The sequence below is a fragment of the Budorcas taxicolor genome, chromosome 8 (assembly GCF_023091745.1).
Source record: "Budorcas taxicolor isolate Tak-1 chromosome 8, Takin1.1, whole genome shotgun sequence".
Lineage (NCBI taxonomy): Eukaryota > Metazoa > Chordata > Mammalia > Artiodactyla > Bovidae > Budorcas > Budorcas taxicolor.
In genome coordinates this window covers 49,400,301-49,416,683 of record NC_068917.1, presented here as the reverse complement: position 1 = coordinate 49,416,683, position 16,383 = coordinate 49,400,301, and the positions used below count along the sequence as shown (strand labels likewise).

Below are 16,383 nucleotides of genomic sequence, written 5' to 3'. Positions count from 1 at the left end.
CTCTAAATGCAGCAGTACAACAGAATCTACTTCTTACAGACTTCCTTCCTACATATGCATCTTCTCCCTTGGAGATTTCAACCATCCTACCAACAACTCCCTATGGCCCTTTGGCCCAGACTTCTCCTCTAATAAGAAGGGGGCGGGAGGGGGGGACTAACTGCCCATTCAACATTTCAATTTACGTAAAATGAAGACACAAAACTGAATGAGATTTAGCTCATCACAGGCCTTGGCAACATTTTTACCTGAATGTCTATATAAGCATTTCAAACTTTACTCTGTATTTTACTGACCCTTAAAAGCATCTATTTTTGTTGCTGTTCTTTTCCATCTTAACAGTTCTGAAACTAGGTTGCATATTTCAAACTGTTTCATAGTTTAACTGGAAGTTGCATTTTACAATGGTGGCATCTTAATTCGATGAAATATGGTTTACTTCAAAATGACCTTCTGATCTTACCCTAAAACCTCCAGATGCAGGTTTCGTTACCTCAGTTAAAAGAAACTCCACTCTTAAGGATGCCAGATACCCTATATTGGTATACTTCCTCTTCAATGCCCCTCTCTCTTTCATATTCTATATTCAATTTGTGAGCAAATTTTAGACTATTTTACTTTCTCTTAGAATTATTACATGAGAAGCTTCATTGATTTCCTTGCTTTTGCCTGTTTTCTTACAGTCTATTTTCACAGAGCAACCTAAATGATCTGATTAAAATTTAAGCTATTAAATTATGTCACCTCTCTGCTCAAATTCTGATGGCTTCACAGCTTATTCAAAACAATTCCTTACATTAGTCTACAAAGCCTAATGAGCTGGCTCCCTTATATTTTCAGAACTTATCTTTTACTCCTCCTATTTAACAAAATCCAGTGACACTACGTACCACTTCGGGGTCTTAGCATTTACAGATTCCTCTACCTGAAATGCAGTACTTGAGTGCCATCTCAAAAATGACACAATGATCTCTGTTCGTTTACAAGGCAAACCATTCAACATCACAGTACCAAGTCTATGTCCCAGCCACTAATGCCAAAAAAGCTGAATGGTTCTAGGAAGACATACAAGACCTTCAAAGTAGTAACACTAAAAGAAAACAAAGGTCCTTTTCATCATAGGGGTCTGGAATGCAAAAGTAGGAAGTCAAAAGATAACTGGAGTAAATGTATGGCAAAAACCACTACAATGTTGTAAAGTATTTAGCCTCCAATTAAAATAATTAATTTTTTCAAAAAGAGAGAGAGATACCTGGAGTAACAGGCAAGATTGGCATTAAGACTACAAAATGAAGCAGGGCAAAGGCTAACAGAGATTTGCCAAGAGAATGCACTGGTCATAGCAAACACCTCCTTCCAACAACACAAGAGATGACGCTACATGTGGACATCACCAGATGGTCAATACTGAAATCAGACTAATTACACTCTTTGCAACCAAAGATGGAGAAATTCTATACAGTCAGCAAAAACAAGACTGGGAGCTTGACTGTGGCTCAGATCATGAGCTCCTTATTGCAAAATTCAGACTTAAATTGAAGAAAGTAGGGAAAACGACTAGGCCATTCAGGTACAACCGACATCAAATCCCTTATGATTATACAGTGGAGGTGATGAATGGATTCGTGGGACTAGATCTGACAGACAAAGTGCCTGAAGAACTATAGACATATATTCGTAATATTATACAGGAGGCAGTGACCAAAACCATCCCCAAGAAAAAGAAATGAAATAGGCAAAATGGTTGTCTGAGGAGGGCTTACAAATAGCTGAGAAAAGAAGAGAAGCAAAAAGTAAAGGAGAAAAGGAAAGATATACCCATCTGAATGCAGAGTTCCAAAGAATAGCAAAGAGAGATAAGAAAGCCTTCCTTAGTGATCAACGCAAAGAAATAAAAGATAACAATAGAAGGGGAAAGACCAGAGATCTCTTCAAGAAAATTACAGATACACCAAGGCAACATTTCATGCAAAGATGAGCACAATAAAGGACCGAAATGGTATAGATCTAACAGAAGCAGAAGATATTAAGAAGAGGTGACAAGAAAACACAGAAGAACTAAAGGTCTCAATGACACAGATAACCGTGACAGTGTGATCATTCGTGTAGACAGAGCCAGACATACTGGAGTGTGAAGTCAAGTGGGCCTTTGGAAGCATTACTAAGAAAAGGCTAGTAAAGTCATGGAATTCCAGCTGAGCTATTCAAATTCTAAAAGATGATGCTGTTGAAGTGCTGCACTCAATATGCCATCAAATTTGGAAAACTCAGCAGTGGCCCCAGGACTGGAAAAGGTCAGTTTTCATTCCAATCCCAATGAAGGGCAATTCCAAAGAATGTTCAAACTACCATACAGCTGCACTCATTTCATATGCTAGTAAGGTAATGCTCAAAATCCTTCAAGCTAGGCTTCAACAGTATGTGAACCAAGAACTTTCAGATGTAAAACCTGGATTTAGAAAAGGCAGAAGAAAAAGAGATCAAATTGCTAATATCTGCTAGATCATACAAAAAACAAGGGAATTCCAGAAAAACATCTACTTCTGCTTCATTGACTACACTACAGCCTTTGACTGTGTGGATCACAACAAACTGGAAAATTCTTAAAGAGATGGGAATACCAGACTACCTTACCTGCCTCCTGAGAAATCTGTATGCCAGTCAAGAAGCAACAGTCAGAACCGGATATGGAACAATGGACTGGTTGTTCAAAACTGGGAAAGGAGTAGGTTAAGGCTGTATATTCTCACCTTGCTTATTTAACTTACATACAGAGTATATCAAGCAAAATGCCGGGATGGATGAAGCACAAGCTGGAATTAAGAAGGCCGGGAGAAATATCAATAACCTCAGATATGCAGATGACACCACCCTTATGGCAGAAAGCAAGGAGGAACTAAAGAGCCTCTTGATGAAAGTGAAAGAGGACAGTGAAAAAGCTGTCTTAAAACTCAACATTCAAAAAACTAAGATCACCGCATCCAGTCCATTACTTCATGGCAAACAGATAGGGAAACAATGGAAACAGTGACAGACTTTATTTTCTTGGGCTAAAAAAAAAAAAATCACTGCAAATGGTGACTGCAGCCATGAAACTAAAAGATGCTTGCTCCTTGGAAGAAAAGCTATGGCCAACCTAGACAGTATTAAAAAGCAGAGACATCACTTTGCCAACAAAGATACACAGAGTCAAAACTATGGTTTTTCTGGTAGTCATGTACGGATATGAGAGCTAGACAATAAAGAAGGCTGACTGCTGAAGAATTGATGCTATGGTCTGTGGCGCTGGAGAAGACTCCTGAGAGCCCCTTGGACTGCAAGGGGATCCAACCAGTCCATCCTAAAGGAAATCAGTCCTGAATAGTCACTGGAAGGACTGATCCTGAAGCTGAAGCTCCAATACTTTGGCCACCAGATGTGAAGAGCCAACTCATTACAAAAGACCCTGATGCTGGGAAAAACTGAAGTCAGGAGGAGAAGGGGATGACAGAGGACGAGATGTTTGGATGGCATCACTGACTCAACGGACATAAGTTTGAGCAAGCTCCAGGAGATGGTGAAGGACAGGGAAGCCTGGTGTGCTGCAGTCCACAGGATCGCAAAGAGTTGGACACGACTGACGACTGAACAACAACAACAATATATTCCAGGATGGCAGAATGCTGTTCCCCCCAAATAAGAATGCTGTATCCCTCAATGTACTAAAACATATTTGAAAAATGACTGCATAAATGCATTTCAGAGACCATTTATTCTACCCACCAATCCCTTCAATGAATATATGACCAGTTATTGCCTCCATTCAACAGCAATGACAGTTTTGACGACTGATAGCAGCCATTTTGGGCTTGGTATTCTCAAAGCCACAAGGACCCTAACTGAACAAAAGAGCACAACATAATCATGTTGAGTATGTGGAAAGGAAATCTTCCCTTGTGTTAGACCTGGTAACAGAACTCTGGTTAACAGTCACTGGTTAAATTATTAGAGCAAGTAGCTACTGAACACCAGAATAGTTAACCTCTTTAGATAACAAGACAGCAGGGCTTTGATGACTCAGAGTAAAAAGTCAGGAGCGCTTAAGACCTACAGCCCTCCTTAATGGACTTCTGAAACTTAAATGTTAATACTCCCTCTGTGTTTTATAAGTATACTTGGTTTACTATACTTTTAGTTTCAGTATCTAGGAAACCATCATGATCAGTGCTAACCTAGCAGTATCTTTGCAATTACAGTCATATCTCAGATACATTGCAGGTTTGGTTCCAAACACTGCAATAAAGTAAACATTGCAATAAAGTATACTGTATCAGTTTTTTGGTTTCCCCTTACAAATGAAAGTTATGTTTATACTATACTGTAGTCTACTAAGTGTGCAAAAGCATTACATCTAAAAAAAATAACCTACCTTAGTGAAAATATTTTATTTCTAAAAAACGCTAACCATCATTTGACAATGCAGGGTTGCCTCAAAACTTTAATTTGTATAAACACATCTGTAAAGCACAATGAAACAAGGTATGCTTGTGTTTTTTAAACTGAGATATAATTCACAAATCATAGAATCCACTATTTTAATGTGTACAATTAATGTTCTTTTTTTTAAAAGATGATAAAATTTACTATTTTAGCCATTTTTAGGTGTCAGTTAAGGGTGTGTATCAACAGGGGTTAAGTACCTTCACAAAGTTATACAACCATCACCATCATCTAATTTCAGAATATTTTTATCACTCAAAAGAAAAGCCCATACCTATTAAAACCAGTCACTCCTCATTCTTTCCTCCACTCAAACCCCAGCAACCACTAATCTATTTTCTGTCTCATGAATTTACTTATCCTGGACATTTCACAGAAACGGAATCATGCAATATGCAATCTTTTGTGTCTAGTTTCTTCACCAAGCATAATCTTTGCAAGGTTTACCCATGTTACAGGATCTATCAGTACTTCAGTCCTTTGTATGGCTCAATAATGTGTTATGGTATGGATATATCATAATTTGTTTAGCCATTTTTCAGGCAATGGACATCTGAGTTATTCATAATTTTCATCATTATAATTAGGGAAAAGCTACATTATGCCAGTGAGCAATCATTTTCTAGAACAGTGACTGAACCAAAGAATACTTGTTATTTAAAATTTAACAGATACTGCAGAATAGGATATAGTGCCTATACTCCCATAATAGTGCATGACAGGATTCTCTTTTCTGTAACTTCATATGATTGAACTTTATTTTAAATTTTTCTGAGAGGAAAACAATCTTCACCTTGATTTCCTTTGTAACTAGTAAGATGTAGTCTTTTTTTAAATACTTGTCATTTATATTACTTTGTATTAAACTTCTTTGCTTATTTCCTATTAAGTTGTATATAATTTTTACTGACTTAATGAGATACTAAAATCTTAGTCATTTTAAGACATGTACATATGATCTGTGCTGAAAATGTTTCCTCCCATCGATCACTCATTTTTAACTATGGTGCCATTATTTTGGGCTGAATTTTTATGGGGCCTAAATTTCCTATCTTTTTTTTCTTTTCCAGGCAAGGTTCTACAGAGCTCTTGCTGCAGCATGAAGGAGTGAAAACATGAGTCTGGTACCCATGCTCACTCCAAAAGAGGAGCTGTTTGGGTCCAGGTAACAACAGGGGCAGATTATGTGGGTTGGGCAGGCGGTATAGCTTAGACAATCTGCTCGCCACCCTGCCCACCACCTTGGTGGTGCTGTGTGCAAGAATCACACACAGTGCCCTGCTTTTGCTACTGGTACTTCTGCTGATTTATGGCTTTTTCTGTATCTTACTGTTCACGATTGTTACCAACTTCCATGTGTGCAATTATTTTCAGTCCCTTACAGTTTCTCTGTATTCTGTTGCTTCAGGGGATATCTGTCCATGTTCAAGTATTCTGAGAAACGGTCCCAGGTCACAGCCTATCTTAAGTGAAGACCAGCTATCCTCAGCCTACCTTTCCACATGGTTGGGCAGAGGCCAAGCAGTTCCAGGCATCAAAACAGCCTTCTCTTCCTTCGAGTTCCTTCCATCTTCCTTTATATGGTTATTGGCTATCCTGTTTTACTGAGTAAGGTCTTTCCCTCTACTGAGATTTAAAAAATATTCTACACCATTTTTCTGTTCTTTTTAAACCTACGTATTTTTTCACTCAGTCTAAAGACTTTTAAAATCAAGATTTTACTTATGTACAGGACTACCTGATAAAGTTATAAATTTATCTGTTTTAAACAACTAACAGCCAATTATTTCAACTCAGTTTGAGTAATTTATTTGCTAAGCCATGTCCAACAGACTCTTTGCGAACCCACGGACTGCAGCCTGCCAGGCTCCTCTGTCCATGGAATTTTCCAGGCAAGAATACTGGAGTGGTTTGCCATTTCCTTCCTCAGGGGATATTCCTAACTGAAGAATTGAACCCACATCTCTTTCATCTCCTGCCCTAGCAGGTGGATTCTTTACTACTCTACCACTTGGGAAAGGAACCTGAAATGTTAGGTCCAGATATCAAGGTAAATTAGAAGTGGTCAAACAGGAGATGGCAAGAGTAAACATCAACATTTTAGGAATCAGTGAACTAAAGTGGACTGGAATGGGTGAATTTAACTGACATGACCATTATATCTAGTACTGTGCATAAGAATCCCTTAGAATACATGGAGTAGCCATCATAGTCAACAAGAGTCCAAAATGCAGTACTTGGATGTGATCTCAAAAACGGCAGAATGAGCTCTGTTCATTTCCAAGGCAAACCATTCAATATAGTAATCCAAGTCTATGCCCCAACCAGTAATGCTGAAGAAGCTGAAGTTGAATGGTTCTATGAAGACCTACAAGACCTTCTAGAACTAACACTCAAAAAAGATTCCTTTTCATTTTAGGGGACTGGAATGCAAGGAGCCTGGTAGGCTGCAATCCATGGGGTCATGAAGAGTCGGACACGACTGAGCGACTTCACTTTCACTTCTCACTTTCATGCACTGGAGAAGGAAATGGCAACCCACTCCAGTGTTCTTGCCTGGAGAATCCCAAGGATGAGGGAGCCTGGTGGGCTGCCGTCCATGGGTTGCACAGAGTTGGACACGAATGAAGCGACTTAGCAGCAGCAGCAGCAAGACATACCTGGAGTAACAGGCAAATTCAGTCTTGGAGTACAAAATGTAGCAAGGCAAAGGCAACAGTTTTGCCAAGAGAACGCACTGGTCACAGCAAATGCCCTCTTCCAACAGCACAAGAGAAGACTCTACACAGACATCACCAGATGGTCAATACCAAAATCAGACTGCTTATATTCTTTGCAGCCAAAATTGGAGAAGCACTGTACAGTCGGCAAAAATAAGACTGGGAGCTGATTGTGGCTCAGATCATGAACTCCTTATTGCCAAATTCAGACCTAAATTGAAGAAAGTAGGGAAAACCACTACACCATTCAGGTTATGACCCTAAATGAAATCCCTTACGATTATACAGTGGAAGCAACAAGTAATTTCAAGATTAGATCTGATGGACAAAAGGCCTGAAGAACTATGGATGGAGGTTTGTGACATTGTACAGGAGGCAGTGATCAAGACCATCCCAAAGAAAAAGAAATGCAAAAAGGCAAAATGGTTGTCTGAGGAGGCTGAGAAAAGAAGAGATGCTAAAGGCAAAGGAGAAAAGGAAAGAAAATTCCATTTGAATGCAGAGTTCCAAAGAACAGGATGGAGAGATAAGAAAGCCTTCCTCAGTGAGCAATGCAAAGAAACAGAGGAAAAAAACAGAACAGGAAAACTAGAGATCTCTTCAAGAAAATTGGAGATACCAAGGGAACATTTCATGCAAAGAGGGGCCCAATAAAGGACAGAAATGGTATGGACCTAACAGAAGCAGAAGATATTTAGAAGAGGTGGCAAGAAAACTCAGAAGAACTGTACAAAAATACTCTTTATGACCCAGATAACCATGATGGTGTGATCACAAACCTAGAGCCACATATCCTGGAATGCGAAGTCAAGTGGGCCTTAGAAAGCATCACTACGAACAAAACTATCGGAGGAGATGGAATTCCACTTGAACTATTTCAAATCCTAAAGGATGGTTCTGTTAAAAGTACTGTATTCAACCTGCCAGCAAATTTGGAAAACTCAGCAGTGGCCACAGGACTGCAAAAGGTCAGTTTTCATTCCAATCCCAAAGAAAGGCGATGCCAAAGAATGTTCAAACTACTGCACAATTGTACTCATCTCACATGCTAGTAAAGTAATGCTCAAAATTCTCCAAGCCAGGCTTCAACAATACGTGAACTGTGAACTTGTAGATGTTCCAGCTGGATTTAGAAAAGGCAGAGGAACCGGAGATCAAATTGCCAACATCCACTGGATCATCAAAAAAGTAAGAGAATTCCAGAACATCTACTTCTGCTTTATTGATTACGCCAAAGTCTTTGACTGTGTAGATCACAACAAATTGTGGAAAATTCTTGACTAGATGGGAATACTAAACCACCTTACCTGCCTCCTGAGAAATCTGTATGCAGGTCAAGAAGCAACAGTTAAAACCAGACATGAAACAATAGACTTGGTTCAAAATTGGGAAAGGAGTAGGTCAAGGCTGTATATTGTCACACTGCTGATTTAACTTACATGCAGAGTTTATCATGTGAAATGCCAGGCTAGATGAAGCACAAGCTGGAATTAAGATTTCCAGTAGAAGTATCAATAACCTCAAATACGTGGATGACACTTATGGCAGAAAGCGAAGAACTAAAAAGCCTCTTGATGAAAGTGAAAAAGGAGAGTGAAAAAGCTGTCTTAAAACTCAGCATTCAAAAGACTAAGATCATGGCATCTGGTCCCATCACTTCACGCCAAATAGATGAGGAAACAATGGAAACAGTGACATACTTTATTTTACTGGGCTCCAAAATCACTGCAGATGGTAACTGCAGCCATGAAATTAAAAGATGCTTACTCCTTGGAAGAAAAGCTATGACCAACCTAGACAGCATATTAAAAAGCAGAGACATACTTTGATGACAAAGGTCCATCTAGTCAAAGCTATGGTTTTTCCAGTAGTCATGTATGGATGTGAGAGCCGGATAACAAAAAAGGCTGAGTGCCAAAGAACTGATGCCTCTGAACTGTGGTGCTGGAGGAGACTCCTGAGAGTCCCCTGGACTGCAAGGAGATCCAACCAGTGAATCCTAAAGGGAATCAGTCCTGAATATTCATTGGAAGGACGATGCTGAAGCTGAAACTCCAATCCTTTGGCCACCTGATGTGAAGAAGTGACTCACTGGAAAAGACCCTGATGCTGGGGAAGATTGAAGGCAGGAAGAGAAGGGGACGACAGAGGATGAGATGGTTGGATGGCATCACCAACTCAACTAACGTGAGTTGAGCAAGCTCCAGGAGTTGCTGATGGACAGAGAAGCCTGGTGTACTGCGTTCCATGGGGTTGCAAGAGTCAGACGCGACTGAGCAACTGAACTTAACTAAAACCTGGGAGAGTGAAAGTCACTCAGTTGTGTCCTACTCTTTGTGACCCCATGGAGTACACAGTCTATAGAATTCTCCAGGCCAGGATACTGGAATAGGGAGCCATTCCCTTCTCCAGGGGATCTTCCCAACCCAAGGGTCGAACCCAGGTCTCCCGCACTGCAGGTGGATTCTTTACCAGCTGAGCCACCAGGGAAGCCTGCATAAATTTATACCCCATGCTTATATAGCCACCTTTATATACCTTTACATAGCCACCTTACATACCACCTCTCATAAATTAAACTCTTACATGCATTTAGAACTGTTATTATTTTCTTCATTCTGTTCCTCTAATTTTTCTGTACTAATACCATACTATTAACAGCGTTATTAACTTGACAGCTACATGTAAAAAAAATGAAATCAGAACATTCTCTAACACCACTCACAAAAATAAACTCAAAATGGATTAAAGACCTGAATGTAAGGCTGAATACTATAAAATAAAACTCTTAGAGGAAAGGAAAACATAGGCAGAACACCCTTTGACATAAACCACACCATTATCTTTTTGAACTGATCTACAGTAATAAAAATAAACAAATGGGACCTACTTAACTTGAAGGCTTTTGCACAGCAAAGGAAACTATAAACAAGACGAAAAGACAATCCTCAGAATGAGAGAAACTATTTGCAAATGAAGCAGCTGACAAGGGATTAACTTCCAAAATATACAAACGTTCACGCAGCTCAATATAAAAAACAAACAACCCAATCAAACAGGCAGAAGACTTAGACATTTCTCTAAAGAAGGCATATAGGTGATCTCAACAAACACATTTGAAAAGATGCTCAACATCACTTATTATTAGAGAAATGCAAATCAAAACTATAATGAGGTATCATTTCACACTACTCAGAATGGCCATCATCAAAAAACTCTACAAACAATAAATGCTAGAGAGGTGTGGAGAAAAGGAAACACTCCTATACTGTTGGTGGGAATGAAAATTGGTACAGCCACTACAAAAAACAGTATGGAGATTCCCTAAGAAACTAAACACAGAATTACCATATGATTTACACTATTTAAAAGAGCCAAGAAATGGAAGCAACCTAAATGTCCATCAACAGAGAAATGGATAAAGAAGGTGTGATACATATACACAATGGAATATTACTCAGCCATTAAAAAGAATGAAATAATGTCATCTGCAGCAACATGAATGGACCTAGAAATGATCATACCAAGTGAAGTAACTCAGAGAAAAATAAATATCATATGGTAACACATATGTGTGGAATCTTAAAAAAAAAAAAAACGTGATACAAACGAACTTATTTGCAAAACAGAAACAGACTCAGATTTCCAAAGCAGATTTGTGGTCACCAGGTGAGGGCATGTGGGGGAAAGGGACAAATTAGGAGTTTAGGATTAACATATACACACTACTATATATAAAACAGATAATCAACAGAGATCTCCTATTTGCACAGGAAACTCTACTCAATACTCTGCAATAACCTATGCAGGAAAAGAATCTGAAAATGAATAGATATATGTGTAACTGAATCACTCAGCTGTACGGTGATGGAACTAACCCAACACTGTAAATCAACTATACTCCTATGTAAAATAAAAATCAAATTTAAAAAAAGCTTTACTGTTCAGTTTAACATCTGTTACACAAATGTCTTATTCATGATTGTGCTTTTTCAAAACCTCTTGGGTTTCTGGCACATTTATTCTTCCAGATGAACTTTATAATCAACTTATAAACTGTTGAGACTCTCACTGGAATTTTATCAGATTTTTGCATTAGTGTGGAAATGACTGACATGCTATTGATAATTGCAATTTTATATTTTTAGAACATAATAAGCGTCCCCATTTATTCAGGCCTTAGTTTTATATCCTTCAGTAAAATAACATTATATTTTAGTAAGTTGAACATAATCTCTTAACTGTTTCCTTCTATGTGGACCTCTTTCTCATCTCTACATAAATTTTAAAAATTTCCAACAATTTTTGAACAAAAAGACCATTTCTTTATATCCCATAAAATGACAGGGCTATTAGGTATTTTTTAAGAGCTATTTCAGCTACGAAAATTCAATAACTCTCTATAAACATTCCCAAAAATGATCCAAAAATCATCTAAAGAATGCACATATTGTACACATGTTTTTTATGTATAAAAAACAAAGTATATACATGAAGGATATACTGCTTTCATCTTGGAGAGGAACTCTCATCCATCAGAAATTGCTGCCAACAGCAGCAGACTTGGAATATCTAGTTAAGGGAAGAGAATACTATAATGAATTATTGATTTCTGCCATAAGGGAGGGAACAGAAAATGGTGATATAAATGCCAAGTTTTCGCCATACATGAAATTGACCAAACTACTAACAAAGATTGTTTCTAGAAGTGGAATTGTCAAGAGGGCCTTCATTTTCATCTTTTTACAACCCTAGATTAAGGTTTTTTTTTTCTAACAATCAAGTATTTTGCTTTCAAAAATCAGAAAAATTTCCCTGCTGATCCAGTGGTTAAAAATTTGCCTTCCAATGCAGGGGATGCAGGTTTGATCCCTGGTCAGGGGACTAAGAACCCATATGTTGCAGAGCAACTAAGCCAGTGCACAACTAGGGAGCTGAAGCCACAAATAGAGAGACTGTGTATCACAGTTACTGAGTCTGCATGCTCTAGAGACTGCATGCCACAACCAGAAAGAAGCCTGCACGCCTTAACAATGATCCTGTGCATGCGACTGAGATGCAGCCAAATAAATAAATATTTCTCAAAGATTAAAAAAACGCTTAAGTTTGTAAAAATACTGCAACTTCTTAATGAATAATGAATATTTAATAGTGGTATGGAGATCATACCACTAGGGTATGGTGGTATGAAATAACACTCCCGTATCTCCCATAAATTTCATCATTTCATTATCTCCCATAAATTTCTAATTTCTTATGAATTTTTCCAGAAAAAAGTCCTTACAATTCAGGTTTTAAAAGCTGCATTAAAGAAAAAAGAAACTTTTCTGGATGAAGTATTCCTTAAGTATTATTTCTAATATTAATGTCATAATATAGTATTATACCACTGATGCTGAAGAAGCTGAAGTTGAACAATTCTATTAAGATCTCTAAGACTTTCTAGAACTAACCAAAAAAAGATGCCGTTTTCATCGTAGGGTACTAGAATGCAAGAGTAGGAAGTCAAGAGATACCTAGAGTAATAGGCAAGTCTGGCCCTGGAGTACAAAATGAAGCAGGGCAAAGGCTAACAGAGTTTTCTCAAGAGAACACACTGGACATAGCAAACAACCTCTTACAACAACACAAGAGATGACCCTACACACACACATCACCAAATGGTCAATACCGAAATATGACTGATTATATTCTTTGCAGTCAAAGATGGTGAAACTCTATATAGTCAGCGAAACCAAGACCTGGAGCTGTGGCTCAGATAATCACCTCCTCATGCAAAACTCAGGCTTAACTTGAAGAAAGTAGGGAAAACCACTAGGCCATTCAGGTATGACCTAATTCAAATCCCTTAAAATCATACAGTAGAGGTGATGAATAGATTCAAGAGATTAGATCTGGTAGCCAGAGTTATGAACTATGGACAGAGGTGCATAACCTTGTACAGGAGGCAGTGACCAAAACCACCCCAAAGGAAAAGAAATGCAAGAAGGCAAAATTGTTGTGTAAGGAGGCTTTATACATAGCTGAGAAAAGAAAAAAAGCAAAAAGCAACGGCAAAAGGGAAAGATATACCCAACTGAATGCAGAGTTCCAGAAAACAGAAGAGATAAGAACAGTGAACAGTGCAAAGAAGCAGAGGAAAACTTTTCAAGAAAACTGGAGATATCAAGGGAACATTTCACACAAGAATGAGCATGATAAAGGACAGAAACAGTAAAGACCTAACAGAAGCAGAAGAGATTAAAAAGAGGTGGAAAGAATACACAGAAGAATTATACAAAAAAGGTCTTAATGATCCAGATAACCAAGATGGTGTCGTCACTGACCTAGAGCTTGACATCCTAGAGTGAAGTCAAGTAGGCCTCAGGAAGCTTTACTACAAACAAGGTTAGTGAAGGTGATGGGAATTCCAGCTGAGCTATTTAAAATCCTAAAAGATGATGCTGTAGAAGTGCTGCACTCAGTATGTCAGCAAATTTGGAAAATTCAGCAGTGGTCAGAGGACTGGAAAAGGTCAGTTTTCATTCCAATCCCTGAGAAGGGCAGTGTCAAACAATCTACAAACTATTGTATAATTACGCACATTTTGCATGCTATTAAGGTTACACTGAAAATTCTTCAAGCTTGGTTTCAACAGTATATGAAGTAAGAACTTCCAGATGGGTTTAGAGAAGGCAGAACAAACAGAGTTCAAATCGCCAACATTCATTGGATCATAGAGAAACCAAAGCAAGTCCAGAAAAACATTTACTTCTGTTTCATTGACTATGGTAAAGCCTTTGAATGTGTGGATTACAACAAACTGAAAAAAATCTTAAAGAGAAGGGAATACCAGACAACCTTACCTGCCTCCTAAGAAACCTGTATGCTGGTCAAGAAGCAACCTTTAGAACCTTTAGAACCTTTAGAACCAGTTAGAACCTTTCATGGACTGGTTAAAACTTGTAAAATGAGTACCACAAGGCTGTATACTGTCAGAGATCAAATTGCCAACATCCGCTGGATCATCAAAAAAGCAAGAAAGTTCCAGAAAAACATCTATTTCTGCTTTATTGACTATGCCAAAGCCTTTGACTGTGTGGATCACAATAAACTGTGGAAAATTCTGAAAGAGATGGGAATACCAGACCACCTGATCTGCCTCTTGAGAAACCTATATGCAGGTCAGGAAGCAACAGTTAGAACTACACATGGAACAACAGACTGGCTCCAAATAGGAAAAGGAGTACATCAAGGCTGTATATTGTCACCCTGCTTATTTAACTTATGAGCAGAGTACATCATGAGAAACGCTGGGCTGGAAGAAATACAAGCTGGAATCAAGACTGCCAGGAGAAATATTAACCTCAGATATGCAGATACCACCACCCTTATGGCAGAAAGTGAAGAGGAACTAAAAAGCCTCTTGATGAAAGTGAGAGAAGAGTGAAAAAGTTGGCATAAAGCTCAACATTCAGAAAACGAAGATCATGGATGGCATCCAGTCCCATCACTTCATGGGAAATAGATGGGGAAACAGTGGAAACAGTGGCAGACTATTTTTTTGGGCTCCAAAATGACTGCAGATGGTTGACTGCAGCCATGAAATTAAAAGACGCTTACTCCTTGGAGGGAAAGTTATGACCAACCTAGACAGCATATTAAAAACCAGAGACATTACTTTGCCAACAAAGGTCCGTCTGGTCAAGGCAATGGTTTTTCCTGTGGTCATGTATGGATGTGAGAGTTGGACTGTGAAGAAAGCTGAGTGCTGAAGAATTGATGCTTTTGAACTGTGGTGCTGGAGAAGACTCTTGAGAGTCCATTAGACTGCAAGGAGATCCAACCAGTCCATTCTAAAGGCGATCAGTCCTGGGTGTTCACTGGAAGGACTGATGCTAAAGCTAACACTCCAGTACTTTGGCCACCTCATGCGAAGAGTTGACTCACTGGAAAAAGACTCTGATGCTGGGAGGGATTGGGGGCAGGAGAAGGGGATGACAGAGGATGAGATGGCTAGATGGCATCACTGACTTGATGGACGTAAGTTTGAGTAAACTCCAGGAGTTGGTGATGGACAGGGAGGCCTGGCGTGCTGCAATTCATAGGGTCGCAAAGAGATGGACAAGACTGAGTGACTGAATTTAACTGATACAGAGTACATTATGAAAAGTGCTGGGCTGGATCAATCACAAGCTGGAATCAAGATTGACAGGAGAAATATCAACGATCTCAGACATGCAGATGATATCACTCTAATGGCAGAAAGTGAAGAGAAACTAAAGCGCCTCTTGATGAGGATGAAAGAGTGAAAAAATTGGCTTAAAACTCAACATTCAAAAAACTTAAGATCATGGCATCCAGTCACATCCCTTCATGGCAAATAGAGAGGAGAAAAGTGGAAGCAGACTTTATTTTCTTGGGCTTCAAAATTACTGCAGACAGTGACTGCAGCCACAAAATTAAAAGACACTTGCTCCTTAGAAGGAAAGCTATGACAAACCTAGATAGCATATTAAGAAGCAAAGATATCACTTTGCCGACAAAAGTCCATATAGTCAAAGCTACGGTTTTTCCAGTAGTCATGTATGAATGTGGGAGTTGGAAAATAAAGAAGGCTGAGCACTGAAGAACCGATGCCATAGACCTGTGGTGCTGGAGATGACTCTTGACATTCCCTTGGACAGCAAGGACATCAAACTAGTCAATCTTAAAAGGGAATCAACCCTGAATGTTCACTGGAAGAACTAATGCTGAAGCTCCCATATTTTGGCATCTGACATGAACAGCCAACTCACTGAAAAATACCCTGATGCTAGGAAAGAATAAAGGCAAAAGGAGAAGGCAGTGTCAGGGGATGAGATGGTTAGATAGCATCATCAACTAATTAAATGTGAATCTGAGCAAACTCCAGGAGATGGTGAAGGACAGGGAAGCCTGGAGTGCTGCAGTCCATGGGGCTGCACACAGTCAGACATGACTTAGCGACTGAACAACAACAATAAATACTGTATTATTACTCTTGACTAAAGTTAACAGGAATGCATGAACATAAACTCAGAAATAATGCAGAAAAAAGTGGTTTCAGTACTTTTAACACTTACAATTCAATTTCAACCATGCCTTTGGAACATCCTCTCTTCACAAAAAAGCCAACCTAAGATATAAAAACAGACAAAGTGAGCTGTATGGTGACATTTCCAGG

At 38.9% G+C, this 16,383-nt stretch overlaps 1 protein-coding gene across 1 annotated transcript in view; it reads right to left on the bottom strand.

The window, feature by feature from the left end:
* Window positions 1-16,383, bottom strand: part of SMC5 (structural maintenance of chromosomes 5) — a 102,498-nt gene that overhangs the window by 67,998 nt on the left and 18,117 nt on the right. Inside the window, exon 3 of the mRNA XM_052644501.1 lies at window positions 16,283-16,335. Coding sequence (XP_052500461.1) covers window positions 16,283-16,335 — 53 coding nt within the window. The remainder of the gene's footprint in view (window positions 1-16,282; window positions 16,336-16,383) is intronic.